General features: G+C 38.6%; 1 protein-coding gene across 1 annotated transcript in view; it reads right to left on the reverse strand.

The window, feature by feature from the left end:
• TLN2 (talin 2) overlaps nt 1-26,147 on the reverse strand; it is a 190,936-nt gene that overhangs the window by 97,871 nt on the left and 66,918 nt on the right. Inside the window, exons 3-8 of the mRNA XM_054837153.1 lie at nt 9,711-9,881; nt 7,149-7,246; nt 6,371-6,500; nt 3,622-3,774; nt 2,584-2,726; nt 994-1,121 (exon numbers count right to left, since the gene is read on the reverse strand). Of these exons, the coding sequence (XP_054693128.1) occupies nt 994-1,121; nt 2,584-2,726; nt 3,622-3,774; nt 6,371-6,500; nt 7,149-7,246; nt 9,711-9,846 (788 nt within the window). The 5' untranslated portion in view covers nt 9,847-9,881. The remainder of the gene's footprint in view (nt 1-993; nt 1,122-2,583; nt 2,727-3,621; nt 3,775-6,370; nt 6,501-7,148; nt 7,247-9,710; nt 9,882-26,147) is intronic.

Consider the following 26,147-nt stretch of genomic DNA (forward strand, 5'->3'; position numbering starts at 1 on the left):
GTTTCAAACATCCAGTGTTGCAGCATTGCATGTTCCAAAGCAAGCCACCATGATTCCCTGAGATACAGTAAACCCCAGACTCAGGCTCACAAAGGAAGTGTAAGAGTCAGCACTGAGCACCCGGCCAGTGGAACAGGACAGAAACCCAATATGCACCCATTGTTTTTTGCATCCCATTAAGGTATCTATGAGCCTCACATGTAGGCAAGGCTTGATGGACTGTGCAGTAAATAGCTTGCTTTCACCCTCCCACATTACTTTCCTCAGACTCTGGCCCTCAGTTAATTCTACTGCAGGCAAGCCAATCGGGAAAATCAAACTCAGCAGAAAAATGGGACATCTAAGTTTCAGTCAAACTAAACTTGCCCTGCTGATAGCAGTAAAGTATCACAATGAAGGTTAAAGAATGGGTCACTTGTAAACAGGACTCCTGTCCATGTCTGAAAGAGAGAACAATTTTAGATCTCCACTCATACAACGCCATGAGAGGATGAATCTAAACAACTGATTAATGTCACTAAAAAGTTTGGAAAATTTAATCTCTACACGCAGCAATATTACCTGTATTCAAATGACAAAGCACCTTTCTATTCATGTACTTTCCTAGCAAAATCAAGCATCTGTGATATATACTGTTGTACATTTAAATCAGACATGGCATTAGTAAATGCAGGCAGAAGTAGACTTCTAAGGAAGAACTGAATCTCAGTTCTCCCACATTATCAGGTGGTTGGGGAATCCAGCTGTCTACTTAAGCTGGCACCCTGGGGGGAGCTGGTGCCCTGTGCTGCCTAGTAAGCCACTGCCAAAAGTCTCCTCATCAGTTGGGGTTGTTGATTTGTGCAATAAGGCTCTTTTCACGGTAAGATTGCAACAGACACCACAATGAATCCAATTATCTCTACTTGGGACTACTAATATGCATTTAGTCTGTGACAACTCAACATGAGTTACACTTGAGGTCACCCAAATTTAGAAGTTAGAAATGTTTACTCTAAAAATCCAGGTTTATGTTTGTGTTCTACATGAGGTCCAAACTGGATCTGTGCTTGAAAGCCTCCAAACTCGCAGGCCTTCTCAAAGGAGACAGGATGGGAACCATTCAGAATGTCATCACGAGCCTATAGGAGGTAAGCAAAAACATGTCAGGGACATCCAAAATAACTATTACATCTCTGAAATTCCTTGAAACCTTGAACATGACCCAAGAATCCAGCAACACACTTTTCTGTCTGAATGTCTTTATTATTCCATTCTGGATGTGTTTATGACTAGTAAAATAAACAAAGGGCTAGCTAGATTATTTTCTAGTGAATATCTGTGGAAACCACAATTGTAACAACTGTCATCAAAAAGAGGACTTGACACTCATTTCCTGCTGTACATGTGTATAAAACACAACAGATGTATATACACTTGTGTGTGTATACACACACATACATATACAGATATATGTGTGTGTGTATATACATACATGTAAAAGCTTTTATCTTACCACCTTGTAATAGCATGGAAAACCATCTACATAACTAGTAAGTAAAAACCAGTTTCTCTCATAGAAATGGCAACAGAACAAGGCAAACAGCACTTTTTTCCCTTTTGTTTTAATGTAGTGGTCATAGAAGATGATGGATTTTATAGCTCTGGCAATAGAAGGCTCATCTACCCATACACAAAACAATGATGACAAAGCAGGAGAACAGCTCAGTGTGATACAGTCTCCTAAAAAACTTGAAAAATGTCATGCAATGTTACAAGCAATGTCATCTTTATCTTTTGCCTCAGTTTTAAAATGCAATTTAGAGCAATCCCACTTGAATCAGCGGCAAGTATAACAACTGAACTTTCCATTAAGCTTTCAAAGTTTTGTTGTGTTTTTGGGTTTTGTTTGTTTACTTTAGAAAACCACAACATTAATAAAAAAGTTTAAAAGTCTACTTTTTCAGACTGCATTACAGGAAACTGCACTGGAGCCTTCAGTTAAATAGTATCTTCTGCATAAAAGTCCTAGCTTTGCTGAAGTAAGTATAGTACCTCTATCAGTTTGGGCAACGTGCCTAGGTGGACTCCAACCATGTTACATGATATGGTCCATTATGAACAGGAAGCCTGCCTGGCCTATGTGTTGTCTGGGTTGAGGATTGGAAAGGGAACGCAGGAGCAGCTCTCTCACTGATCAGGCAGAAAAGAGATGAGAAGCAGAAAGCTGGTTGCAAGACTGACCTGAGATTCCATGTTACAGAGAAAGCATCACCTATAGAAGATAATGGGGAGAAGAACTAAAACCAACAACTTTAGAGACTAAATTAATAAATGTTAAGGAAATAAGGACAAGGATGTGAAAGTCAGTGGATTGTTGGTTGAGTGTCCATTACTGGGTTGAAAGTATTTGGTTAAAAAGAATCAGCAAAGCCTTTGTACTATAACATGTTCTTGAAGGGACTGACAAAAAAGTAAAATCAAAGCACATCCAGAACTGGAATTCTAGAAGATGGAGTATTTCAGCAACAAGTTTTTTTTAATTAAGCTACACAGGTTTCTTCAGAGAAGACAGAACCCACACTTCCGGTCCACATACTGTACCTGAACATAAAGCAAATTAAGCTGAACAGGATCTCTTGAATCTACGTTCTGGTCTGAATAAAAAAACTTTCGTCTCAACAGTAGTGTTTCATTTTCATCGACTCCTTGTTCTCTAAAAGTTCGGCTGTGATCTAGCCAATTTACTGTAACAGAACCAGATATGCACATTGTTAAATATGCAGTGCTGCCAGTGTTAAAAGCTATTGTGAAAATCATGTGATAATTGGCATTTCCACTGGAGGAGGAAACTCCACAAAAAACACTGCTTTCATTTCTGTTTCTAGTCAGTGTTGAAGACTGCTACAAGTGAGAACTAAAGAACAGCACTGCTGAGAAACAATAATTTACTACAGCATAAAACACCATTAATATTTTTGAAGAAACAACTATAGTAACATTTTAATGCTAAATTTAGATCTTCAAAGCTTCATTGTAAAATTACTTAAAAATTTACCACATTTTCCCCCTAAAACCAATTTTTCTGTTCAGTTTTATTATCCCTGAACACAGTTTTAAAAAAATCTTCCTGCCAGTCACAGTTAGTATTAGTGTCTTAATGTAAAACAGAATAAATGGTTCTCATGACTATACATATATAACAAGTCAAATACTGTTTTAGTTCTTTGGCAAACTATATTTACACTTTAAATTTATACCTTCAAAGACAGAACTACCTTTTGATGTCTTTCAGTAGGTATCAATATTTACATATCCAATTTTAATAAAGGGGTAAAAAATGGTCATTATAGAAATGACCCTTCACACTTCAGTTAGAACTCCCCTATCAAAAAAGTAAAAAAAAACCCCAACACTTCAAAAGATCCACTAACTCTCATAGAGACAACAACTTGTAAACTTACCTGTTTTAAAAAAAATACTCAGTAGTAGATGACATTATATATAAAAAAAGATGCAAAATACAGGTAGAGATCAACTGAGACACACTGAAGAATCTAAAAGTGCATTCCTGTATGGTTTTCTTGCACTGTACTGTGGAAATATATTAATCGAAGAATTATCCTGGAATACACTACTCACAATCATCATCTGTATGAAGCTTTGCCTTCAGTTTTTCCATTTTTCTTTCATCGCGCAACAATGTCCTATCTTTCTTAAGTGTTCCTGTACTCTCCTCTTTCTTCTCTTCGATGCTTTCCTGGATTAAGGAATATTCCTCATAATTTGTTATTCCTGGAATTATAAATAAATCCAGTGTTTGTAACAATAAAAATCTAATACATTTTAGGAGGGGTGAAATACTCTTTTCCCTATTTTAGAACACCAATGGTTACTTTCAAGTGAAGATCTTCCAGATGAAATGGTAAAATAGTGTATGGGGAAGGAGATCCCAAGAATGATCTACAACTTCCACATTCAAGACATCTCTCCAATATCCAGCCTTATCCTTCAAGTACATCATTCCATCATATGCTGCATTTGCCACTTTCAGAACTTTTTGTGTTGTTGTTATCTACCAAGAGAAGCTGCCAGTTTAAAAACATGATGGAATTTAAAATAGCAGTAAACTCCAGAATGGAGACACACCATAGTAAATTTCCTTTCATGGATGTCTACAATTGCTTCCTGAGAACTGAGTAATTTCAGCTTGCCCACGACGTGTAGAAGAAATGTGGCAGAGCAGACTGAGGAATAGAAACCATGCGAGAGAGATGATTTTTTTTTTTTTTTAGTTTAAAACTCAACTCTTTCTATGAATTTTACATGAAACTGAATCAAAAAATCAGTTCGCAACATTTAGCAATACACGCTAAGTTGCTCTCATTTCTTTGTTCTGCTTGTTTTTTCCCCACTGTTTGGTAAAGCATGTTTATGTTATACAGGAAAGATAATTAAATGCTCACTTACATGACCACATTCATGAAAATAAGTCAAACTAATTTTTGAAGTAAATTAGTTAGAGCACATTAGAATCCAGCACAGAAACACTCAAAATTAAAATGGATGAATTTAAACTTAGCTTAATTCACTTTCCAAGTAAATTAATCTAAATCAAATTAAGGCCACTTTAATTCTAAATGAGAATTAAGCAAGGATTTAAGATTATTTAAACTAATGCATGTAAGATGCATGTTTATAGTTAAATATGAATTAGTTTTCTAAAATGTCTCTATTTAGATAAATACAAAGACAGACTATAACCAAGATGACACATTTTTGACCAGCTGCTCTGGATGGCTTCCATGTATCATTTCACAAATGATATGGTACTGTGATCAACTCTTAACTATAACAACCAATAACAGCCCTAAGTTTATGTATATTTCAAGGTTAACCATATTTATCTTTTATCCCATTGAAATTAAGTATAAATTTAGTTCTAATTACCACATAACAGGAAAACATATGTAAAAGGTAACATACAATAAAAAATTTATAACTGTACTGTCAGATAACTTTGGGACTTCAACTTTGCTTGACTAACCTGATCTCCTCCTATGACAAGGTAACCTGCTTAGTGGATGAGGGAAAAGCTGCAGATGTTGTCTACCTGGACTTTATTAAAGCATTTGACACCATTTCCCACAGCATTCTCCTGGAGAAACTGGCTGCTCATGGCTTGGAGAGGTATATACTTCACTGGGTAAAAAACTGACTGGCTGGCTGGTTGGCCAGGCCCAGAGTTGTGGTGGAGTTAAATCCAGCTGACAATCAGTCACAAGCTGTGCTCCCCAGGGCTCAGTATTGGGGCCAGTTTTCTTTAACAGCTTTATTAATGATCTGGATGAGGGGATTGAATGCACCCTCAGTAAGTTTGCAGATGACACCAAGTTGGGTGGGAGTGTTGATCTGCTTGAGGGTAGGAAGGCTCTACAGAGGAATCTGGACAGGCTGGATTGATGGGCCGAGGCCAACTGCATGGAGGTTCAACAAGGCTCAGTGCTGGGTCCTGCACTTGCGTCACAACAACCCCGAGCAACGCTACAGACCTGGGGAAGAGTGGCAAGAAAGCTGACTGGCAAAAAAGGACCTGGGAGCGTTGGTCGACAGCTGGCTGAATATGAGCCAGCCATGTGCCCAGTGGCCAACAGCATCCTGGCTTGTATCAGAAATAGTGTGGCCAGCAGGACTAGGGCAGCGATCGTCCCCCTGTATTCAGCACTGGTGATGCCACACCTCAAGTACTGTGTTCAGTTTTGGGCCCCTCACTACAAGAAGGACACTGAGGTGCTGGAGCATGTCCAAAGAAGGGCAACAAAGCTGGTGAAGGGTCTAAAGAGCAAGTCTTATGAGGACCAGCTGAGGGAACTGGGGTTGCTTAGTCTGGAATAAAGGAGGCTCATGGGGAGACCTTATTGCGCTCTACAACTACCTGAAAGGAGATTGTAGCGAAGTGCTTGCTGGTCTCATCTCCCAACTAACAAGTTATAGGACAAGAGGAAATGGCCTTGAGTGCCAGGGGAAGTTTAAATTGCACATTAGGAAAAACTTTTTCACCAAAAGGTTGCCAAGCATCGGAACAGGCTGCCCAGAGAACTGGTTGAGTCACCATCCCTGGAAGTATTTAAAACACATGTAGATGCGGTGATTAGGGACATGGTTTAATGCTAAATACTTAAGTTTAAAGTCATAGCTAATTCTCTACTGACTTATGTAAAACCTTGTCAACAGAGTTCAAAAAAGCATTTGGTAAATGCTAACTGACAGCAAATTTAAATAGTTAACATATGTGCCAATTTCTAGCCAGTAATACACTTAATATCCTAAAATCAAGATGCAAATATGGCAGAAAACTAAATTCTTAAGCATGCAGGTCCCAAAATCTTACCTATCCTGCTGCAAATGGTAACCAGCAATTCACCAACTGTTTTAGAATCATCCACCATGACTGTTTTCACTGAACCATCCAACATACGTATTTTCTGAGGTCTTTGTTTCTTTTTGTACTCCAATATATCCTAGGAAGTAAACAATACTGTTTCTAAAAGCTTTTGGAAGCTACTACAAGCCAACCCACTAACTTAGATGCCTGAACCAGGATTCCCTCCCCACACCCCAAGCTGGACTTTTCCTTTGTTATAATATAGGCAAACTTATTCATGTAACAAATTTGAGAAGTGACTACTTTTAGTTCTGCCAATGTCATTTTTCAAGAACTTGTCCCAGCTAGCAAGACCAAAACCTAGACAGGGCAGGATAGAACAAAGTACCTTCGTGCTGCAAAGACTAGTTTAGCATTTAAAAAGGATAGCAATGCCTTTTGGTTTTAAGCAAGCTGGTCATAATGTGAGCAAATATGACATCATTTTTGGTATACAAGAAACCTACACTATAATGCAAGGTCACGTCAAATAAAAAGCTTATTACAAAACTTATTTTTTATCTTTCTGTTAATCGTTCTATGAAGACATTATTGGCCACAGTAGCTCACAGCCACAACCAGATGGAGGAAAAACTAAGGCACAGCAAGAAAGGGAAGTGGGCCAATTTCAGGAACAGACTCAAGACCCTCCTACCCAACCAAATACTAAACATTCTTCTTGCTACTTGGGAAACAAGTTTTCTAAAAACATGTTCATGAAAGAAGCAACAGACTTGCACCATACCCCATTTCTCAGCATGTAATAATCCAGTGTTCTTCCAGCCTCCAGCCATATACCTTTTCGAGGATCTTCATCTGACAAGAACAATCCATAGTCAGAGGCTGTGGAACAGAAGAAACAGAAACTCACTGAATAATATCAAACCTCAAAAAGCCAACATGGTTTTACTCAAGATGATTCAGCTTCAGGTTAAGCTTCCATTATACTTACCTTCCGTTCTTAATGAACCGGGATAGAAATTTTTTTCTGTGCCTCAGAAAATATTTAGCTTAACAGCAGACAGCACAGTAGATCAGGCTTTATATAAGACATGAACAAATGCTTCGGTAAGCAAGAACATGGCACATCTATTGTGCAAGTTGTACTACATTTGTAATTACTTCTCTTCAAGACAATCATTTTTAGATGCTTATTGGTCCTGCTTTGGAACTGACTAACCAAAAATACAAGCAGTTTGGGCCTAACCATAGTATACTATTTCAAGCAGTAGCTCTATTTAAATCAAAAGAAAAAGTTTGTTTTCAACCCTTTACATACTGAGTTTATGCTTAACTTTGGAATCTTTTTGGTAGATGCTACAGGTTTAGGCACGTAAAAAAATACAAGGCTTCTGGAATTATATCCATAACAATAATCTCAGGGAAAAACTTGCATCTATTGCAGGCTAAACACATCAGTTGATACTTTCAGAATCACAAGTAAAACTTCCATTGGCACAGAAGAGCAAACCCAGGCTTAGGCTTCAAAAACTAAACTTCTGGTATACAAAATGAAGGACCATGACTATCAGCTTAAGGCTCTGCCATATGCATGAAAAATTGATAGAGAATACCCTTCACTATCAACAAACAGCGTAAACTATTGTTCATCAGCTGAGCCTCCTCTAACTGGAGTTCTACAGTGTAAGCTAACAGCTTTTACCACACAAGCTGGCCAGCTGCATGCACACAGCCTGTTAGAACAGCTCCGTGCAGGGACAGGACCTTGTTTACTTTCAGCCACTCTGATCAGAAAATCAGGTAAAAATAGCTACAATTTTTGGACATGTTTCATCCTTACACAATTTACATTTAACAGCATTTACACTGAACACATTGTTACTCATACAAGGACATAAAAGACCTTATGCTTAATAGAAGTGTAACTGACTTACAGATAAACAATTTCAAAGGAAGAATCCTTCCAAAAACAACTTTTCCTGCCGATCTTAATTAAACATTCCCCTGAAAAGCCAAGTGATCTGTATGTACAGAGATGTTTATGACACAAATTCAGTACAGAATCAGGTAAGTTTTAGAATTTGTGCCTATGAATAGGTCATGACCTTTAGAAGCATAGCAAGTGCCTTGCACAGAGCACAGATTTACCAAGGAAGCACAGATTGCTCCGATATTAACTTCCGGGGGATGCACCCTAGTAAATAAAATAGTAGTAGCTGTGCAACTTGCACGGTAACCTTTGTGCCAGCATGTAAGCTTGTTGGACAAGTCAAACGTGCATGTTTGATGGTCATAATGCAGGACAATTACATGTTCTGCTGTGCAGGAACTAGTTGGATCAGTCTGTACTGCACTACTGTGAGTCTTAGGAACTAAATAGGCAAACACATTTTTAACAGCCACGAAGAAGGGGAAAGGGAATGTTAGTAATCTTATTTCTGTTCATCACTCAACTTCAAAGCTGTTTGAAGTTCATAATTGCACTGCAATCACATATAAAGGAAAAGCCCTACTGTATAATCTGAGGAGAGTTCCTAGGCTTTTCTATGATGTTCAGGGATATTTACTACTCAACTTCTGAATTCAACAGCTGTTCAAAACTCATTGCCTTGAGAGATCAGTATGGTAAAATGCACAGCTTGTATCTGAAAACTGAAATTTTTTTATCTGAATTTGACAACTTTGACTACATTTAATCCAGAACTTTTGTCCAAGTGAAGACATATTTCACAGTCTGCAGTGACCTAATTTGCTAAATAGGTACAGAGACAGTTAAATTTGGTTAACGTGTAGCAGCATTGTGAATATGGTATGCACAGCATGGTGATGCTTTTACTTATTAACCACTTTCCAACATTTGCCCTTTGCCTATTTTGGGGATGTCCAGCCATTCTTTTGTACTTCGTGTTGTCCCTTCGTTTGCTGAGGCACAAAAGTCTACCTAGATTTTCCTAGAAAGCATTGCCACAAACATTGCTTTAAAAAGATGGTATCACAAAAATTATTCTCCAAGTGGGGGGGGCCCGGAGGGAATCATCTTTCAGACAAACAAGCCATTTAGTTAAGAAGTCAAATTTCCACAAAAATAAAAAAGCATCCTTTGTAGAAAAACCTCTTTCGGGACAGAAGGAAGAAAAAGAATGCAGTGACCTTCTGCCATTTAAAAATCTGTTCGCACTTTGTGCCTTTCACTCCAGAGCCTTATGATTTAAATAAAAAAACCCCAAACTCTCCAACCTCAAAGATAAACGGAGGAACAGAACCATGTTAAAAAAAAAACTCCATAGGTTTATGTCTATTCTCAGTTCAGCCAATGAATTGACTAAGGAGAAATACAGGAACTCACCTTGCCCTGTTTGAGCCTCTGGCACACGTTCACGAATAACTCTACAGGCATCATACACTGCAGTGGATGGTTCAAACTGCATTGTCTTCACTACATTGCATTGGCGGACACAGATCTTCAAGGAAAGAGCTACCATAGTGTCAAGTCACTTGCAAGTTTCTCCTAAAGTACCTGAAAAAGCAGCAATGGCATTATTACTTAGTTTTCCATTTAATGCTTTAATATACTCAACTTTTCATTAAAAAAAGAAAATTAGTTCAGTAGAACCATATGTATTCAAATGAAGTTCTATGTAAAGTCTCATTAGCTAGAAACTATCCAACACACATTTTTCTTAGTATATTAGAAGTTTATTTTCCAAAAACTTGTGTATACATACTTAAAGGTTGCACAGGAAAACAATACTCTTATGTGGTATATTGCCAACATATTTACTACTGACAGCAAATTATTTTTCTCTCACCACACCTGTTTATTAGACCATTTAGACTAGCAGGTAACGAACAGCTGAGAATAACTACTTGAATTAAAGCAGGATTTTCTTAGCACATAACTTCTCCTTTCTGAAAATTCTAGAGTGTGCAATACTGTGTTGTGGGTTATTTCAAGTCTCCACGCAGATTTGCTAGATGTTTTTACCTTGTTGTGCAGCTACCAGGAGCTTCAAGAACAAGCTTTCTTTCATTTCAGTTCTATTTCAGAAACTTCACTGAATTTGACAGCATTTCTCTACAGAAACAGGAATCTACAGATGCTTTTTGTTTTGTTTCAATTTTGTAGATAGTCTGGGTTTTGTCTCAGGTGTCCTCCCTTGCTGTCATAACACTCCAAACCACTCTTCCATCATTAGACTTTCCACAACGAACTCCAGGAATTCTTCAAAACTGAAGTCCTTTCTGCATAAATACAGAATCTACTAGATTCCCTAAATCCTTTCTGCATAAATTCATGTATGTTTATTTTAATTAGAAGGATGTGAGATTCTATGGACTCCTGCCAGAGCAGGACAGATTCCAGTAGTTACACAAAAATTTAAACCTCAGTTGTGCATCTTTTTACAGCCCAGATACTCAGTACTATTTGGCAAATTCACTCTAAGGAATAGGAAGGAAATACCATTTACATTTCACCAATGCACTGAGCTCAGCAATTACATATCTTCTCCAAGGCACAGGTGGCAGACAAATCATTTCTCTACCAATAACATTTAGGAGCAGCTTTGGCTCCAAGACGTCATCCTTCCTCATATTTTTGTGGCAGCCCATCCATCTGCCTCTCAAAAGCAAATCATCCTACTTCAGATTTTCTAGTTCTTCTGAGACAACTCACTACCAGTCTGAAATACTAGATAGAAGACTATCTGACAAAGAAAAAGGGGTGTGGGGAAAAAAACAACACCCCCCCCAACCCCCCCAAAAAACCAAAAATAAGAAACATCAATGTACACACCTCAATGCTATCCCAATCTATCAGTGTCTGATAACAAAATAATCTGTATTTTGAACCAATCATTCTACGCAGAGGTCTGATAAATAAATGAAGATCTCTCCCTACTACCAAATACTAGTTCCTAAAACCCATCCAAAAGGTCTTTACGTTTCAGAAGTAATCGTTCAGTACAGCAGCAACACACCATAAATGCAAGACAAAAAAATAAATCTCGGTAGTATTTCCATAGAGATTCACCATAACTGGGTTCAGTTTAGCACTTGATCATTTATACATAAGCAAGCCTCAGACATTGCAAAAACCAAAAATATCCCAAGAAAGCACAGATTGGAACAGTTTTTCACAATCCAGAATGGTCACAGGAAGAATAATTATGTTCACATGTGCTTATGTGCACTGTTAAAAAAAAGGTAGCACACTAAACAGCAGGGAAAAAAAAGACAGATTAGCTTAGAACAGTTTGACCAAGTTGCTCAGAAGGCAGTGCTAACTCACAGGTGACCTCTGAAACCTGGCTGTCTGCTTCCAGTGTGGTAAGGTGAGTCACAATTCCTGCTCCCCTCTCTGTCTGGTCACTGTGTTAGAGCAGGGCCATTATAATGCAACCCTCTGAACTGTTTCTCCCCTATTCTCTACTCCTCTTAAAAACAGGAAATTATACAAAGTGACACCAGCAAACAGGTAAGCTCTAGAAAAAGTTTGCTCTCCTCTTTACTTTCTATTGCACCTGAAGGTAAGATTTGCAAGCCACATACATTACATTTGCAAACTTCTGATTATCTTGTCTATTAAAAGGCAAAATAGATACTGACATTTTCCTGTCAATTTCCCATAACAAGCTGCAGTCTTAACTTTTGGTATTGCCCTGGTTTCGGCTAGGATAGAGTTAATTTTCACCAGAAGCTGGGACAGGACACAGCCAGGACAGGTGACCCAAACTAGCCGAAGGGGTATTCCATACCATATGGCTTCGTGCTCAGCATAAAAGGGTGCTAGTCGGGGAGGAGCAGCAGGGCAGCTCCGGGACTGTCTCAGTATGCGGTCGTTGGGTGAACAAATCGCACTGTGTATCACCTGCTTTGTATATTCTAAGGACTTCTGTTGTTTTCTTCTTCCTTTGCTGTCCCAGTAAACTGTCCTTATCCCAACGCACGAGTTTTGCCTTTGTGTTCCGATTCTGGGGGGGGGGTGGGGGGGGGGTGGGGGGGGTGGGGGGGTGGAGGAGTTAGTGAGCGAGCAGCTGCCTAGTGCTCAGCCGCCGGCTGGGGCTGAACCACCACAGGTATGAAACAGGGAAACAGTCGCCCAGAAAAAAAAAAAAAAATATATATATAAGCGCATTCAACAATCATTTGAAAAAAATAACTTGAATAGAAGCAGTAAAAGACGTCTCCTCTCTTCTGCTAACATATAAAGGAGTAATACAGATGACAATCTGTGTTCTCTGATGTTAAAGCAAAGTGAATATCATATAGTTGCACAGGCATGTTGCAGCGCTTTCTGGAAGACCGACCTAGACTACTACTTTTAGGATAGAAAATAGGATCCACCTAAAAAAATCTTTGTGTGTAATGAAATTTACTGCTTTCTGGTATGGAATACTAGACAAGTGACAGAATAGTCATAAATTAGCAGCTGAATGGAAAGTTTCATGCCATACAAATCCTGTATTTCCAGCACTGACAGTAGTGGTTCTCATGTAAGTTATGGTGATGTAGTATTATGCTTCCTATGTATACTGAATCTTTTTATATTTCAGAAAATAACACAGCATGAAAAGAGACACAGTTACTTGCAAACAGAAAAATCTACTTAATCTTTTAGTCAACCCTTTTATATGTGACAATCAAAAATTGATTTTAAAAGAGGTCACTAACTTACATCTAGGAACACTCAAACTCAGTCCAGTGCCTAATCTCCCTTATGAATACAGAAAAAGGGACAAAGAAAAACCAAATAGTGAAGACCAACCATGAAACCTGAACTGGAAAAACAAATAAATAAATTAAAATATTCTGGTAAAATTGTTGTGATTTTGCCATTTGTACTGTTGCTTTTACTAGCTTAGCATAAATTTAGAAAAGCAGAGCATTCAGATAAACTTGATCTCACCTGTGAGATCCAGAACAGTCAGAACATTGTGTCACACACTTGATAAATTTAAAAATAAGCAGAGACCCCACTTCTTCAAATTCAGACAAAAAAAATTCTTTTAAAATACATTAAGTAGTTTCTCAACTTGACAATATTTTCACTTTGTGATTGTGCACCAGAGAGACCATAAAAATGTGTGTCAGAAGGAACCTCAAGAGGCAGCCTAGCCTAGTTCCTTGCACTACAAAATGATGCATCCCTATGCCATCCCTGCCAGACACTCATTTAATCTGTTCTGACAAAGTTCCATTGAAACAGAGTCCACAACATCCTCAGGGAAGCTGCTCCACTTTATTTTTCTTTTTACGACTTCTATATTTCAGGTGGTTCCCCTCAAGTCTTCAACCTAGGTCTTCCACTCTGCAAAAGAACCTTTTTTTCCTGCCCTACATAGACAAGGCAAATTGATCCCTTTCACCTTTAACACAATTTTACAAGTTGGGAACCTGTTACTGTGTCCTCCCAATGCCCCTCCTTTTTTTCCAGAGTCAAATTCAACTCAAAGAAGGAAGGACTTTAGTACGTCAGTGGTCTGGTCTCCTTCAACTCAGTGCTCTTGGTTTCAGAGATACCAAAGGATGTTTTATTCATAAAAGGAGCTTATGAAAAGAGCCCATGAGTTATCAACTTCCTCCAACACTGTGTTCTCAAACTTCAGAGAAAGGTTTTCATCTGCCTTCTCCACATTACCCTCAGGCTCTAAACCTCCCCATGTGGCTTTTAGTAATAAGCAGGACAGGCATTTTCCATCTCCTGGGTAACAGCCAAAATAAGACAGCTGTTTTTTCTCGAAAGAACTAAGAACTCAGTTAAGTAAAAGGGCTGATATCACAGAGGAAAAACAAGGGAAAAATATCTTCCATGTTCCCTTTATCTTCTCTACATTCATTCACACGACATTTAAGTATTTCTCTGTGCAGGTAATGGACTCTTTCTGCTCCCCAGTATCACTCAACCTCTGGAACAGCTGACCAAAAGTCAAAAGGTTCCTGGAAATTAAGAGGACTTTGGGAAGAATGGTTTGCCTTGCACTAATTCTAATGTTCTGTGAGTAACAAAGTAGAAAAGGGACTGGAACCTAAAGTAATAAATTATGTATTTGACAGGTTTTGGAGACGTAGCAGCAGCTCTGAGCTCTTAAAAAACCCAGAGATCATCAGTGAGAGAACCCAGTACCCGCAAGTACGCATTGGAGTATATACATCAAGGCCTCAAGTTGAACCATCACAGTGCCCAGGTTCTGGGAAATCCCAACAAAAGATTATAACCAAAAGATTTGGTTGAATCAAAATGAGCAGGCCTCCACATGCCCACACAGATACCTTGCAAACAAAACAAAATATGCAAAAATATTTCAAACATATAAAACCAAAGATATTATCAAGTGCTGAAAAGACAGACATTAAAATGAGGCAATATTAAGGTTCCTTAGAGCAAAGTAACTTCAAGCTGGAGGAATGCCTGTCATTCCACCTGCAGTTCAGCAATGGCATAACCACAGCAGCAACCAGCTCCCCTTCAGCTCCAGAAGGTAACAGTCACTCTCACAGCTGCCAATGTTTGTTTGCATAATCACTTTCTCAATCATTTCTGACACTTTTTTTGTGTTGGCCATTACATTTTTGAAGAATCTTTATCTTATTTTTTGACAGAATTGGGTTATGGAGTGATTATACACAGAACATCCAAGTCAGTAATACTCTCTAGCAGAGGAGCAGGAACAATGTTGTAAAGCATGTCCGCTGTCCCAGCTACGTCAACTGTAGCCTCTGGTCACTGTACCTCTGGAGGATAAGGTTTGCAGCAGATACCTGCACTTCCATTTGCACAGCTGTCCTTCAGTTCTCAGCTGAAGTTACAGTAGCCTTCCCAAAAGTTCCCTGCATAGGCACATACTTACAACAGCTAGAGCTAGAACATTGTTACTATCAAATTGCAATAGGTGTGGGCTTAGAAGCAGAAACACACTCAACGAGCAGTTCAACTATTTTTCTTCAACAATTTCTCATCATTAAAAGAAATTTTCTGAAATTCTAGGGACTAATATTTACAAAACTAAACATCCATCTCTGGTCAAGTAGGTATTTTCAATGAAACAGTATTAACATTAAATTAAAAAACCCCATTCTTTGCTGAAATGGTTATAAATATTTATAGACCTGAACATTCTATTTTCTTGACATGAAATAAATGTGTAAAATGCTTTTCTATTAATTGCTTAACACAAAATAACCCAGAAAACAAAGGTAACTATGGACAGCAAGTCACAAACTTTGATTTATATAAACCAAATACTTAAATTTGTTTGAGAAATGTCCCCAAAGTGACAGGAAGAAAGTCGATATCAAAGCACACCCACTCTTAATTTCCACTGGAAGTTCATTTAAAATTGCTTTTCCTCCTCATGTCATTTTAGAGGAGCAAAACAGAATTATCAAACACCTAGCAGGACTCCCAGAGTAACATACTCATTTCCTCATATACTACTGCACCTCTTCCTTCGACAGTCCTAACAATTTCTACACGCTACCACAGTAAGAAGCAAATAGCTTTTACACAGATTTACTCTCCAACTTCCTTCTTCCATATAGCTTGGCTGTTTCCTGGTGAGGGATTTCAATATAACTACATAGCCAGCAGGAAATCTACTTTTCAGATAAACATTCAAGAGTGATTCATGGCCCTGTGCTCTGTTCACCTGAAGCACAGCATTCTGTACCACATGGCACAGTCAACCTAGCTAGCATTTGAATTGAGGCAATACCAATACACTACAGCTGTTGGAGTAACTATACTATAGTGTAAAATCAGTAAATAATAAAAGCAGAAAACAGCATCTGTAACTTCAACTAAACTGGTGAAAATTAACCCCACAGTTCAGTAATGTCAAACCAGTGGTTGTAACAGGATTAAGGAGTACTCAACCGTACATATGTATAAATGCTGCGTGGTTACAGGTGCTCTTTACTCAGACCCCTAGTGCAAACCCCCTACTGCAACTATAAACTACAGGAAACCCAACCAGTGGGACAAGAAATGTATTTTTTCCAGGTTCCCCCTGCCCCAGGTGCTCTATATCTCCCCTCGCAATAGATGACTAGTACCAATAGTACCTTACTCCTCCTAAAATTCTTCCTGAAAGCAGAAAAAGCATCGAGGATTGACATACCCAGACAAATGCTTAGGTCCTTTTGGATTAAATGGAACAGTTTGAATGAAAGCTACTAAAAAGCAGTTTTAAAAAATACACTAATTCTAGCTACCATATTACGTCCATCCATGGCCAACAAATCTGGATGACCAGATCTGATGTTTTATAACACTGATTGTAGCTGCTAGCTCAGTCTGCCCACCAATTAATGGAGCAATACAGCATCAAAACACAGTGGGAAAAAGTACGAATTTCCTAGAAATGTCAGTTATGGCTACTTGGCAGTACGAGGAAGTGCTGAAATATTCTAAATAAGTGGCTTTTAACAGTGATGAAGTTGGTGGATTTTTTTTTTTTAAAAACAAAACTCATGATGGCACACCAAAGGTTTCCCAAATCACTTTCATCACAGTAAGAGACGTGCACTACTGATGTACCTTTACTAATTTGTGCTACTCCATGGCCAAAGTATTTTCTGTAAACAATAAAGTGAAACAGGTATCTATAATCCCTTTTATCCATAATTTCTTCCTTCTTTGTAGAGTATGCACACTTTCTTCTTAGCTTATGCACAAAAAACTAATGGGAAGTGTTCAGGGCCCTAAACAGCAGTCTGTCCGGTCATTCTCAAGCAAATTTAAGGAAAAACTCTACACAATTTCTGTCCTGGGAAAAATATTTCTAGAACAAAGGAAGTTTTAATGTATCAAAATTTGCTTGGACGCATTTTTATTCCAGTCACTCCAGAACTCAAAGTCAGCCTGCTCTATCTGTTCCATGCTTCAGAGAGGTACCTCACTGGGTTTCGTTCAGGAGTATATTTGTCCAGGTGGTACCTCACCAGGCACTGCAGAGAGGAGTACTAGTGACTCAAGCTGCAAGCTTCTGCTCTAGTGAGAAAATTCTCAGTCTTTCTGACCATGAGAATAATCTACAGGAAACCAAATGGCACTACTAAGGAATTTGAGGATCCTTTGGTTGTTGGTAAACTTCTCTGCTGCTCCAACTATCTCCTTAAAAAGCCTTCTATAACAGTATTTAATAGTGAGTTGTCTGATGTTTGTTAATTTGTGTTAAAAGCATTAAGACCCATACTAATCAAGTTGATATAGGCTTTCTAATTAGGGCAAGTCTGATTGTTGTCAGGCTCAGAGTGAGTGCTGAATTAGCGAGGGATCCAACTCTGCACTACTCAAAGTTTACGAGTCAAATCAATACTATGGACGTGAGCCTCACCAACGTACAGAGCGTGTCTCTGTTCCACATCATCTTGCTTAGATTAACTAGCATAATAAAACAACAATTACAGAAATTCCACAAAATATTCCCTAAGAAACTAAATCCTACCCAAAAAGCCAGGTCTCCTAGACTGATGTTACAACTATCTCATTAGCTGCTATAAAAAGAGAGAGAGACTAAGGCAAGAGGGAGCAGAGTTATCTTGACAAGCATTTTACAAGGACTCTCAAGAGACATACAACCCACGGTAAAAAGCTGTGTCTCCAAATATCAATGAGGACAACAGTTTGCATGACGTAATTCTAGCAGGAGTCAACTATCATCATGCTAAAAGAATACAATAAAACAGCAGAAGAATGGCTTACCAGATGCATGGGAGAAATGAGATTTAGAGTGTAGATCAATTAGTCTGACCTCCCTGATCATTCACGTACCCACCTGGCTTAACTTGCACCATTCCTACCCTAATGTCTGTGGTGTCTGACAGCCAACAGGGCCACAACATTATCTATTTTGAACTACACTGCTAAACAGAGAATGCAAAATCTCAGCTTCATATTATCTTTGCCCTTGTGAATCACATGAAGTTCAACAAGGCCAAGTACAAGCTCCTGCACAGGAGATGGGGCAATCCCAAGCACAACTCCAGGCTGGGTGGAAAATAAATTGAGAACAGCCCTGAGGAAAAGGACTTGGGGGTATTGATTGATGAGAAGTTCAACATGAGCCGGCAGTGTGCGCTTGCAGCCCAGAAAGCCAACCGTGTCCTGGGCTGCATCAAAAGAAGAGTGTGACCTGCAGGTCGAGGGAGGTGATCCTGCCCCTCTACTCGGCTCTTGTGAGACCCCACCTGGAGTACTGCGTCCAGCTCTGGGGCCTCCAACATAAGGAGGAGATGAAGCTGCTGGAGCAAGTCCAGAGGAGAGCCACAAAGATGATCAGAGAGCTGGAGCACCTCTCCCATGAAGACTGGCTGAGTTGGGGTTGTTCAGCCTGGAGAAGAGAAGGCTCCAGGCAGACCTTATAGCAGCCTTCCAGTACCTAAAGGGGCCTACAGGAAAGCTGGAGAGGGACTGTTTACAAGGGCATAGAATGATAATAGGACAAGGGGTAATGGCATTAAGCTGAAGGATTTACATTGGATACTAGGAAGAAATTCCTCCCTGTGAGGGTGGTGAGGTACTGGAACAGGTTGCCCAGAGAGGTTGTGGAGGCCCCCTCCCTGGAAGTGTTCAAGGCCAGGTTGGATGGGGCTGTGGGCAACATGGTCTAGTGGAGGGTGTCCCTGCCTGTGGCAGGGGGGTTGGAACTAGATGGTCTTTGAGGTCCCTTCCAACCCAAACTATTCTATGGTTCTATGATTCTTTCTTTGCCTTTCATTTCACACTCTTGTCAATAGAGTGTTTGAAGTACCACACAATCCAAAAATATCTGCATTTCTAGTCTAGGCAAATGTAGAACAGCTAACACTGACACCGTCAAATATGGACTATGCCCACACAGTTAAAGAAACATTGCCACTGCCAATGCTATGGTTAAAAGCAAAGCTCTGCTATCATTTAGCAGAGGTCTATCTCCCCGGAGATATTTCTTAACTGGTTCATTCAGGCTTGAGCAAACACAAATCTAGGTCATGAGACTGTCACAGTCTAAAAGCCAGGATGTATATATGCTAGTACAGGCAAAGCTATATATTTTTATACTATATTAACTTCACAAGGAAATCCAGTGGGATGAACATTCTCTATTCTTCTCAGTACTTCAGTCACCTACCTGCTGGCACAGTGCACCAGAAAATTGGACACACTACATTTCCTGTTGTTCATAACAGCTGAACATCTAATTATATTGAAACATACCAAATACTTGTTTAGTAGGCTGGTGCCTAGTAAGACCTCCTTAGGCAAATGGCACTAAAAAATACAAACCCAATTGTACCGATAGCTGCACATGATATTTCCAAAATGATGAATGCCAGTGGAAGCATCATCCTTCAAAATCAAGGATGATGGAACCACAAGACAGGTGAGTGGGCAAATGATTGCCTAGGCATGGAGGGTAACAATACACATTTTACTACAAACTCAATGACACCTAAACTAGTTGATCTTTGCTGCTGTTGGTATCTGATGTGCTTATCATATAAAAGGTCCCACGGCTTCTTTCCAAGGAAGATTGCCCTCTCTTTAGTGCTTCATTGCTATCAGTTTGCAACTCATTTATACCACAATGCTCTCAAAGGTGCTTAAGGGGTGCTATTAATAAGCTTTCTTCAAACACCAGGCTGATTCCCCACCAGAACATTATATACGAGCTGAATGATCATCTGTGTGTTTTATGCCTGAGACATATGTCCCTAGGTCATAGCAAGGCCTTCATCATCAACTCCTTGACAGACAAGACACTGAAGATGTCATCACGGTCAGCTGCTTTGCCATTCCACTGAGAACAGCATAGAGAGGTGCTTCAGGGACAACTGTCACTAATGTGCAAATATCACACTTGTAAACACGGGACTGGAAGTTGTGCCCTGTAAGTTTACTTCACTCTCTAATTAGCTCAAAGATGAGGATGAGCTATAAACCAATAGATTAAGAGTTCATGTTCTACATGGGCAATGAGTACAAAGACATCAGCTTAGGGGAGTCCAAAAGTAGCCTGACAACCTCAGGCACTGCATGCTGTCTAGGGTGGCTAGTCAGAACTCTTAAAGCTTGAACAAGCAAGCAAAAAGTATAATCCTTCCTTCCATCAGTTATAATACAAGGAAATTAACACTGTACAGCAGAAAACATTGTTTATTCTCTGTCTGCAAATGTGCACAGACAATTAAAATGCAAGACCTCTTACACACTCTCCCGCCCTGAGAAAAGCCCTACTCAAGCCCAATGCCTGTATATGCACACAACACATCCTGATAAGCAAGTTTACAGTTAAAACCTTCATGAATCTCAGGAAAAATTCACAGTGTTTATCTGTAGCATGCAATTCTGAAACTTAAAACCAAACCACTTGAAAAAACAGTATACTGAAGGTGAACTAGGGCAAGATTTGAAAGGCTACTGTGAAAGTAGGCTTTAATCATTAATAAGCATTAATCATGCCATTTTCAGTTCACACATTATAGTTGTACAGAGACAGCGTCTATTTTGCTAAGAACCCAGCAAGAAGGTAGCCTCAAGCAGAATTACGTAAGAGACCAATATTTGAGTCTAAGAGTTGTTTATAGGACAGTCAGCTTATTAACAATTCAACTAGAGTTTGCTTTTTAAGTCAAAAGACATATTTGCAAACTAGTCTGCCTGAATGTATCTTCAAAAGGAAGTATAAATTACAAGAGACTATAGGAGAAACATCATTGGTCCAGACCGAGCTGAAACAGCTTTTAGATAACACAAGCAAAGAGCTTGACTGGAACTACTTTTAACATACAAGTCATTAGCCTCTGGAGTAGAAGCCTCCAATATGGCAGTCAAAGATTAAACTCTGAAGAGGCCTTCCAGGCTTTTGCTCTTATTTTCCAAGAACACTGCAGGAGAAAGCTGAAAACAGGGAACATGAGTTTCCACAGAAATCAGAAGTGACTCAACATTCTTTTGCTAAGTTTCTCTCCAAATGAAGTGTTTCTGTTGTAGAGATGAGCCCTTTTAAAAAAGAGTCCTTGGGAAGATGGTAATAAAGAGGATCACAGATTATAGGAGTATAATTAAAACACTATCTGAGATACAGAAGACATTTTTGTTTGGTGGGTTTTTTTAATTTTGTTTTGGGTTTGTTTGGTTTTTAGGTTTGGGGTTTTTTTTTTGTGGTGGTGGGTTGCTTTATTTTTTTTAAACCAAAGAGAACTGCTTGTAAGGTTAATCTACGTCCACCACAAGAGCTGCAACTTGCTTACAGTGGGATATATACAATTTCAAATACATTTTCTGATTTCTGGTAATTTAAGAGCACCTAGGTAACTTACAGGATAAGAAGGATAAATGAAGATTAAAAATAGCTTATTTTCTATGGAAGAGTTAAGCTGATACAAAATTGATTTTCCAAAGCAGCACATTTGACTATTTGAAGCATTTCACCCACAGATTCTAAATCACACTAACAACAGTAATATGTTGAACTATCAAGTGGACTGTTAAACCCAGGCTTGCACAGTTCTGTATATTCACACTGTTTTCAACTGCTGAAATGCTACAGTGTTTTGAAGGACAATTTTTAAGCTTTTTTGTCTAGGTTTACGACCTTTGAGCACTCTCACATCAATACTTTTTTTCATTGAATTAATTCAAAGCTGCCGAAGTTCTGAACTATGCCCACCATTCTTGGTAACTGCCCCAAAGCAGGATGTAATAAACCACTCAGAGCTGTTAATTTTGTCATTAAGTGACACAGCTAGGATATGACCTCTTGAGTTCATCTACTATGGTCTAAATATTACTCTGCATTTCCTCGTTTATTTTTTAAGTGACATCTGTAGGCAAACTTTAGAATACATTATGAGTTTTATACAGTAATACACTGCTCATTCAAGAGAAAAATCAAGGAATCTTTCCTCAGGTACAAAACCAGTATGACTAAGTTCCAGGTCAAAGTGTCATGGTAAATCATATAAGGATTTTTTCTGTTGCTTTCCTCCCACCCTCCTGAACATCACCTGATGCCACCCTGGAACTTTTTGATCATTTTCTTTAATGAGAACAGTAGTCAACGGTTACTTCATACATACACCACTCGACTACCTCCCTTAGGGAACATGAAAACAACTAATGGTCTGTTTGAGTTTCTCACAAGCTTTATAAACAATCATCTTTATTATGGCAGGTGAACTACTGAATAAAATAAAATCCACTTAACTACTGAAATCACTGAAATAAATCTATATTCATCATTTTGATCAGCATCATCATCCAGAATTAGATGGGGTAGACAAGTCTTCAGAAACAGCTTTGCTACAGAAAACAAGAAAATTAGTGAGGCTCAAAATTATTTGTGATTGTCCTATGCTGGGGTTACATGGAACAGTTCTCTGCTCTTTTTGATCTCATCTGAAATGGTGGACTTCACAAGCACTGAAATTGCTTTCAGTAGGTTTTGATTCATTCATCCCAACGATCAGTTAATACAATCTTTTAAAACAGTTCACTAAAATAGGAAGCGAGACAGGAAAAAAAAGTAAACATTTATAAAGTGTTATTTGAATGAACGCAACTGTAGTCTAGCAAGTTAGCATTCCACCTATTTAAGTAAGCCCAGAACAACTGGAAGGAGAACTATACAGAACTGGTAGTCTTGCTGACAACGAAACCATCATCTCCACAATGAACTTCACCTGCTCATCCAGAATCTTCACAAACTGAAGAAGGCAGCAAAGGGATTCCTGACTTGGAACACAATTATTTCTTGCAGGCCCATTTAGAAAGCAGGATGCTTAGCAAAGAGCTCAGTCATTTAGTGAAAGTTTAGGTTGACAGCTTAGAGACTGATTGTCATTTATATTAAGCAAAGCATGGCAAAGCAGGTCCCAGTCAGAAAGTTATAGCTACTCTTCAGGTAAGCTATCTCAAATTTTCTCTGTTCAAGTACACAGAGTGCACTAAAATTCATTCTGTGTTAAACCAGCCATATACAGAAAGATGAAGTGCACTTTAAAACTGTATGGTTCAATATAAATCCAAGTGCTTGAGCTACCATTTTTATTTAAACCTTCAGTATCTACTGAGCTTGTCAGGAATACAAATGATAGCATAATCACTGTCATAGGAAACATTCATTTCCACAATGTCTTTTGTCTTAAGACAGTGATTTTTAAAAAAAAAAAAAAAAAAAAAAAAAAGGTAGCTAATGCTGTATATCCCCCTACAGCAATCAGACTAAATCAGGTTTCAAAATAACAACTACACGAAAGAAAGAAGAGGAAATCAAACAATCCATATCGAGTCAAACAGTTTGACAGTTTTTTCTCATTAACATCACATAGTTCACTACGGTGAATACTTTAGCACACTTTTCTTTCCACCTAATAATATGTATTGAAGAATTCAAAACAAAGCCAATCACTACTTGTATCTAAATTATAATTAATTCAGTTACATTGCTACCTCTGAAATACTGTGGTCTCGATCCCATCTACTGTAGTATTATCCTGACAATTTTTGCTCACAAGCAATCATGATTTGGAATCAATAAGAGATTAACACTATTTCTGTATAAATGACAATTCTTTCTCAATTTTCATGTCATGAAGACAAGAAGGTTTACAGAAAAATAGTAAAAATCAACAAAAAATTTGCATATCAGCAGAGACAGCAACACTAATCCAACACAGATCCCTCACTAGAAAGGTGGTCACAGAAGTATGATAATGTCATCCATATCCTGGCAAACACCAGGGAAGTATATGCTACTGTTTACACACAGTCTATGACTCAAATGATGCACTCATAAAACATGTCAAATCAAAAAACAGATCATGCAATCTCCTTCCAATATGTTTAAATAGCTACTAAAAAAAGCTCTTCCTGTTGTTCTAATCTTCATCACCTACTTGGTATTTACTATGAATGCAGTTACCAATCATAGTTTACAAAACCTAGAATACCAATGGATTTGCAGATGGTATTGCAGCAAGTGTGAATGAGTTTAGTACACGTTCCTTTCATTTACTGATGCTAGTAACTGAACAGAGAAGGAAGAAGGGAAGGAAAAAACAGGGTGTCTCAATACTTAAGCAGTTCATGCCATCTCAAAGGCTGAATGCTAGCTGTAATGATTTTTTTAAACATCAGATTGCTGGTAGAGACATTAGGCTTCTCTGTGCTTTTTGATTACTACCTTTTTTTTTTTTTACATCAGAACACTTGTTTAAACAGAAGAAACAAACAGGGAATAGCTAGTACAAAGAACTTACAGTAAAACATGTAGAGAGGTAAAGAGGAAAAAAAAAATGAATAGCCTAGAAAAGGAACAAGACCTATAGCAATAGACCACAGAAAGCTCAGTTACTACCAGAATCACCGATGCTAATGAAAACAGAAAAGCTGAGCAAGGACAGTGCACTTGCACCTGTCAAATCAACATTTCTGACACAGCCACAAGACAGGAGAACACAGAGATTGAGACATGAGAAAAGCAATGTACATTAGAATGAATGCTTTAAAGCAAGCACCACAGCATTCATTTCACCCCAGCTTTAAGAGCACTACATACCCTCAAGGTAAAAAAGCCACAACTATTGGATAAGGAAGGAAATTACAGGTTGGTGTAATCCTTATGCAAATTTCTGAACATGTTTAAGTTTGAGAAAAACCTAAATCTCCGAAGAGACCAGAATCAAATCCCAAAGCAGGTGCTACTCCTACAACAGAGACAGAAAGGAAGAGATCATAAAACACTGCTGAACTTTTATCAGGGTGTAACACTGTGGGCAAACATTACACATCAATTAGATTATACTAACCTAGCACACTGCCAACTGCGTGCTAATCCAACGTTAAACCTTCTCCTACATCAATGTGCTCAGAAAGAGACTCTGACAGTGATCTTACAGAAAACCTCGAAGTCAGCTTGGCAGACTCCAAGCAGTTAAGCCTCAATTCAGATATTCCGTTATTTTTCTTAGCAAAGCTTATTTCAAGATGTACCTAAACCACTGGATGATTTCTTGTGTCTCGTTACTATTAGGTCTCATAAATGTCTTAAAATGTGTTACACAAAGCAGGAATACACTAAATAAATGTGCTATATATGGAAGAACACATTCCATACCTACATACATAGACGTATATTTGTATGTATGAACAGATGTATATGGACACACACACTTTCACATACACAACTGAAAAGAGAGGATCTTAGGCTAGTATTTGTGACATAGGTGTAAATTCATAACAAAAGCAACACAATGCATTGAAATCCCACTACCACAGTCATGCACTATTCAGAAGAGGATTACCAAGTGCATTCTCCACAGAAACCAGCCTTGCAGAAAACTCAGTTTCTTAAGCCAGAATAAAACGACCTACCAGGACTTCCTCCACCTCAACTGATGGTCAACATCATCAATGGAGAATGCAGTTTAGTGGGGAAATTCATAAATCAAACAGGATCACAGAGGAATCAACACCTCTTGGACCATTACACATCACTCCTGTTTCATTCAAATATTCTGCACTACATACAGTCTCCTAAAAGATTTAAGCCACCACCCTGTGCAATATACTAAAAAAGACCAGAGGGCAACCAAAAAGTTACTGCATAAAAAGGAAAGGAGCTTGTTTTCCAAGTGCAGATGCGAGAAATAATCTGTCATTGTCACTGCTTCTGTTGATTATAGCCAGCAGTAAATGAGAAATCAACCTGAGATCCAATTCACAACTACAGGTAACATTTCCTACCTAAAGACATGAGATTCCAGCTGGGGCTTCCACTTGTTTCAACTGCGATCAACC

Source organism: Grus americana, chromosome 10, assembly GCF_028858705.1.
Source record: "Grus americana isolate bGruAme1 chromosome 10, bGruAme1.mat, whole genome shotgun sequence".
In the NCBI taxonomy this organism is placed as follows: Eukaryota; Metazoa; Chordata; class Aves; order Gruiformes; family Gruidae; genus Grus; species Grus americana.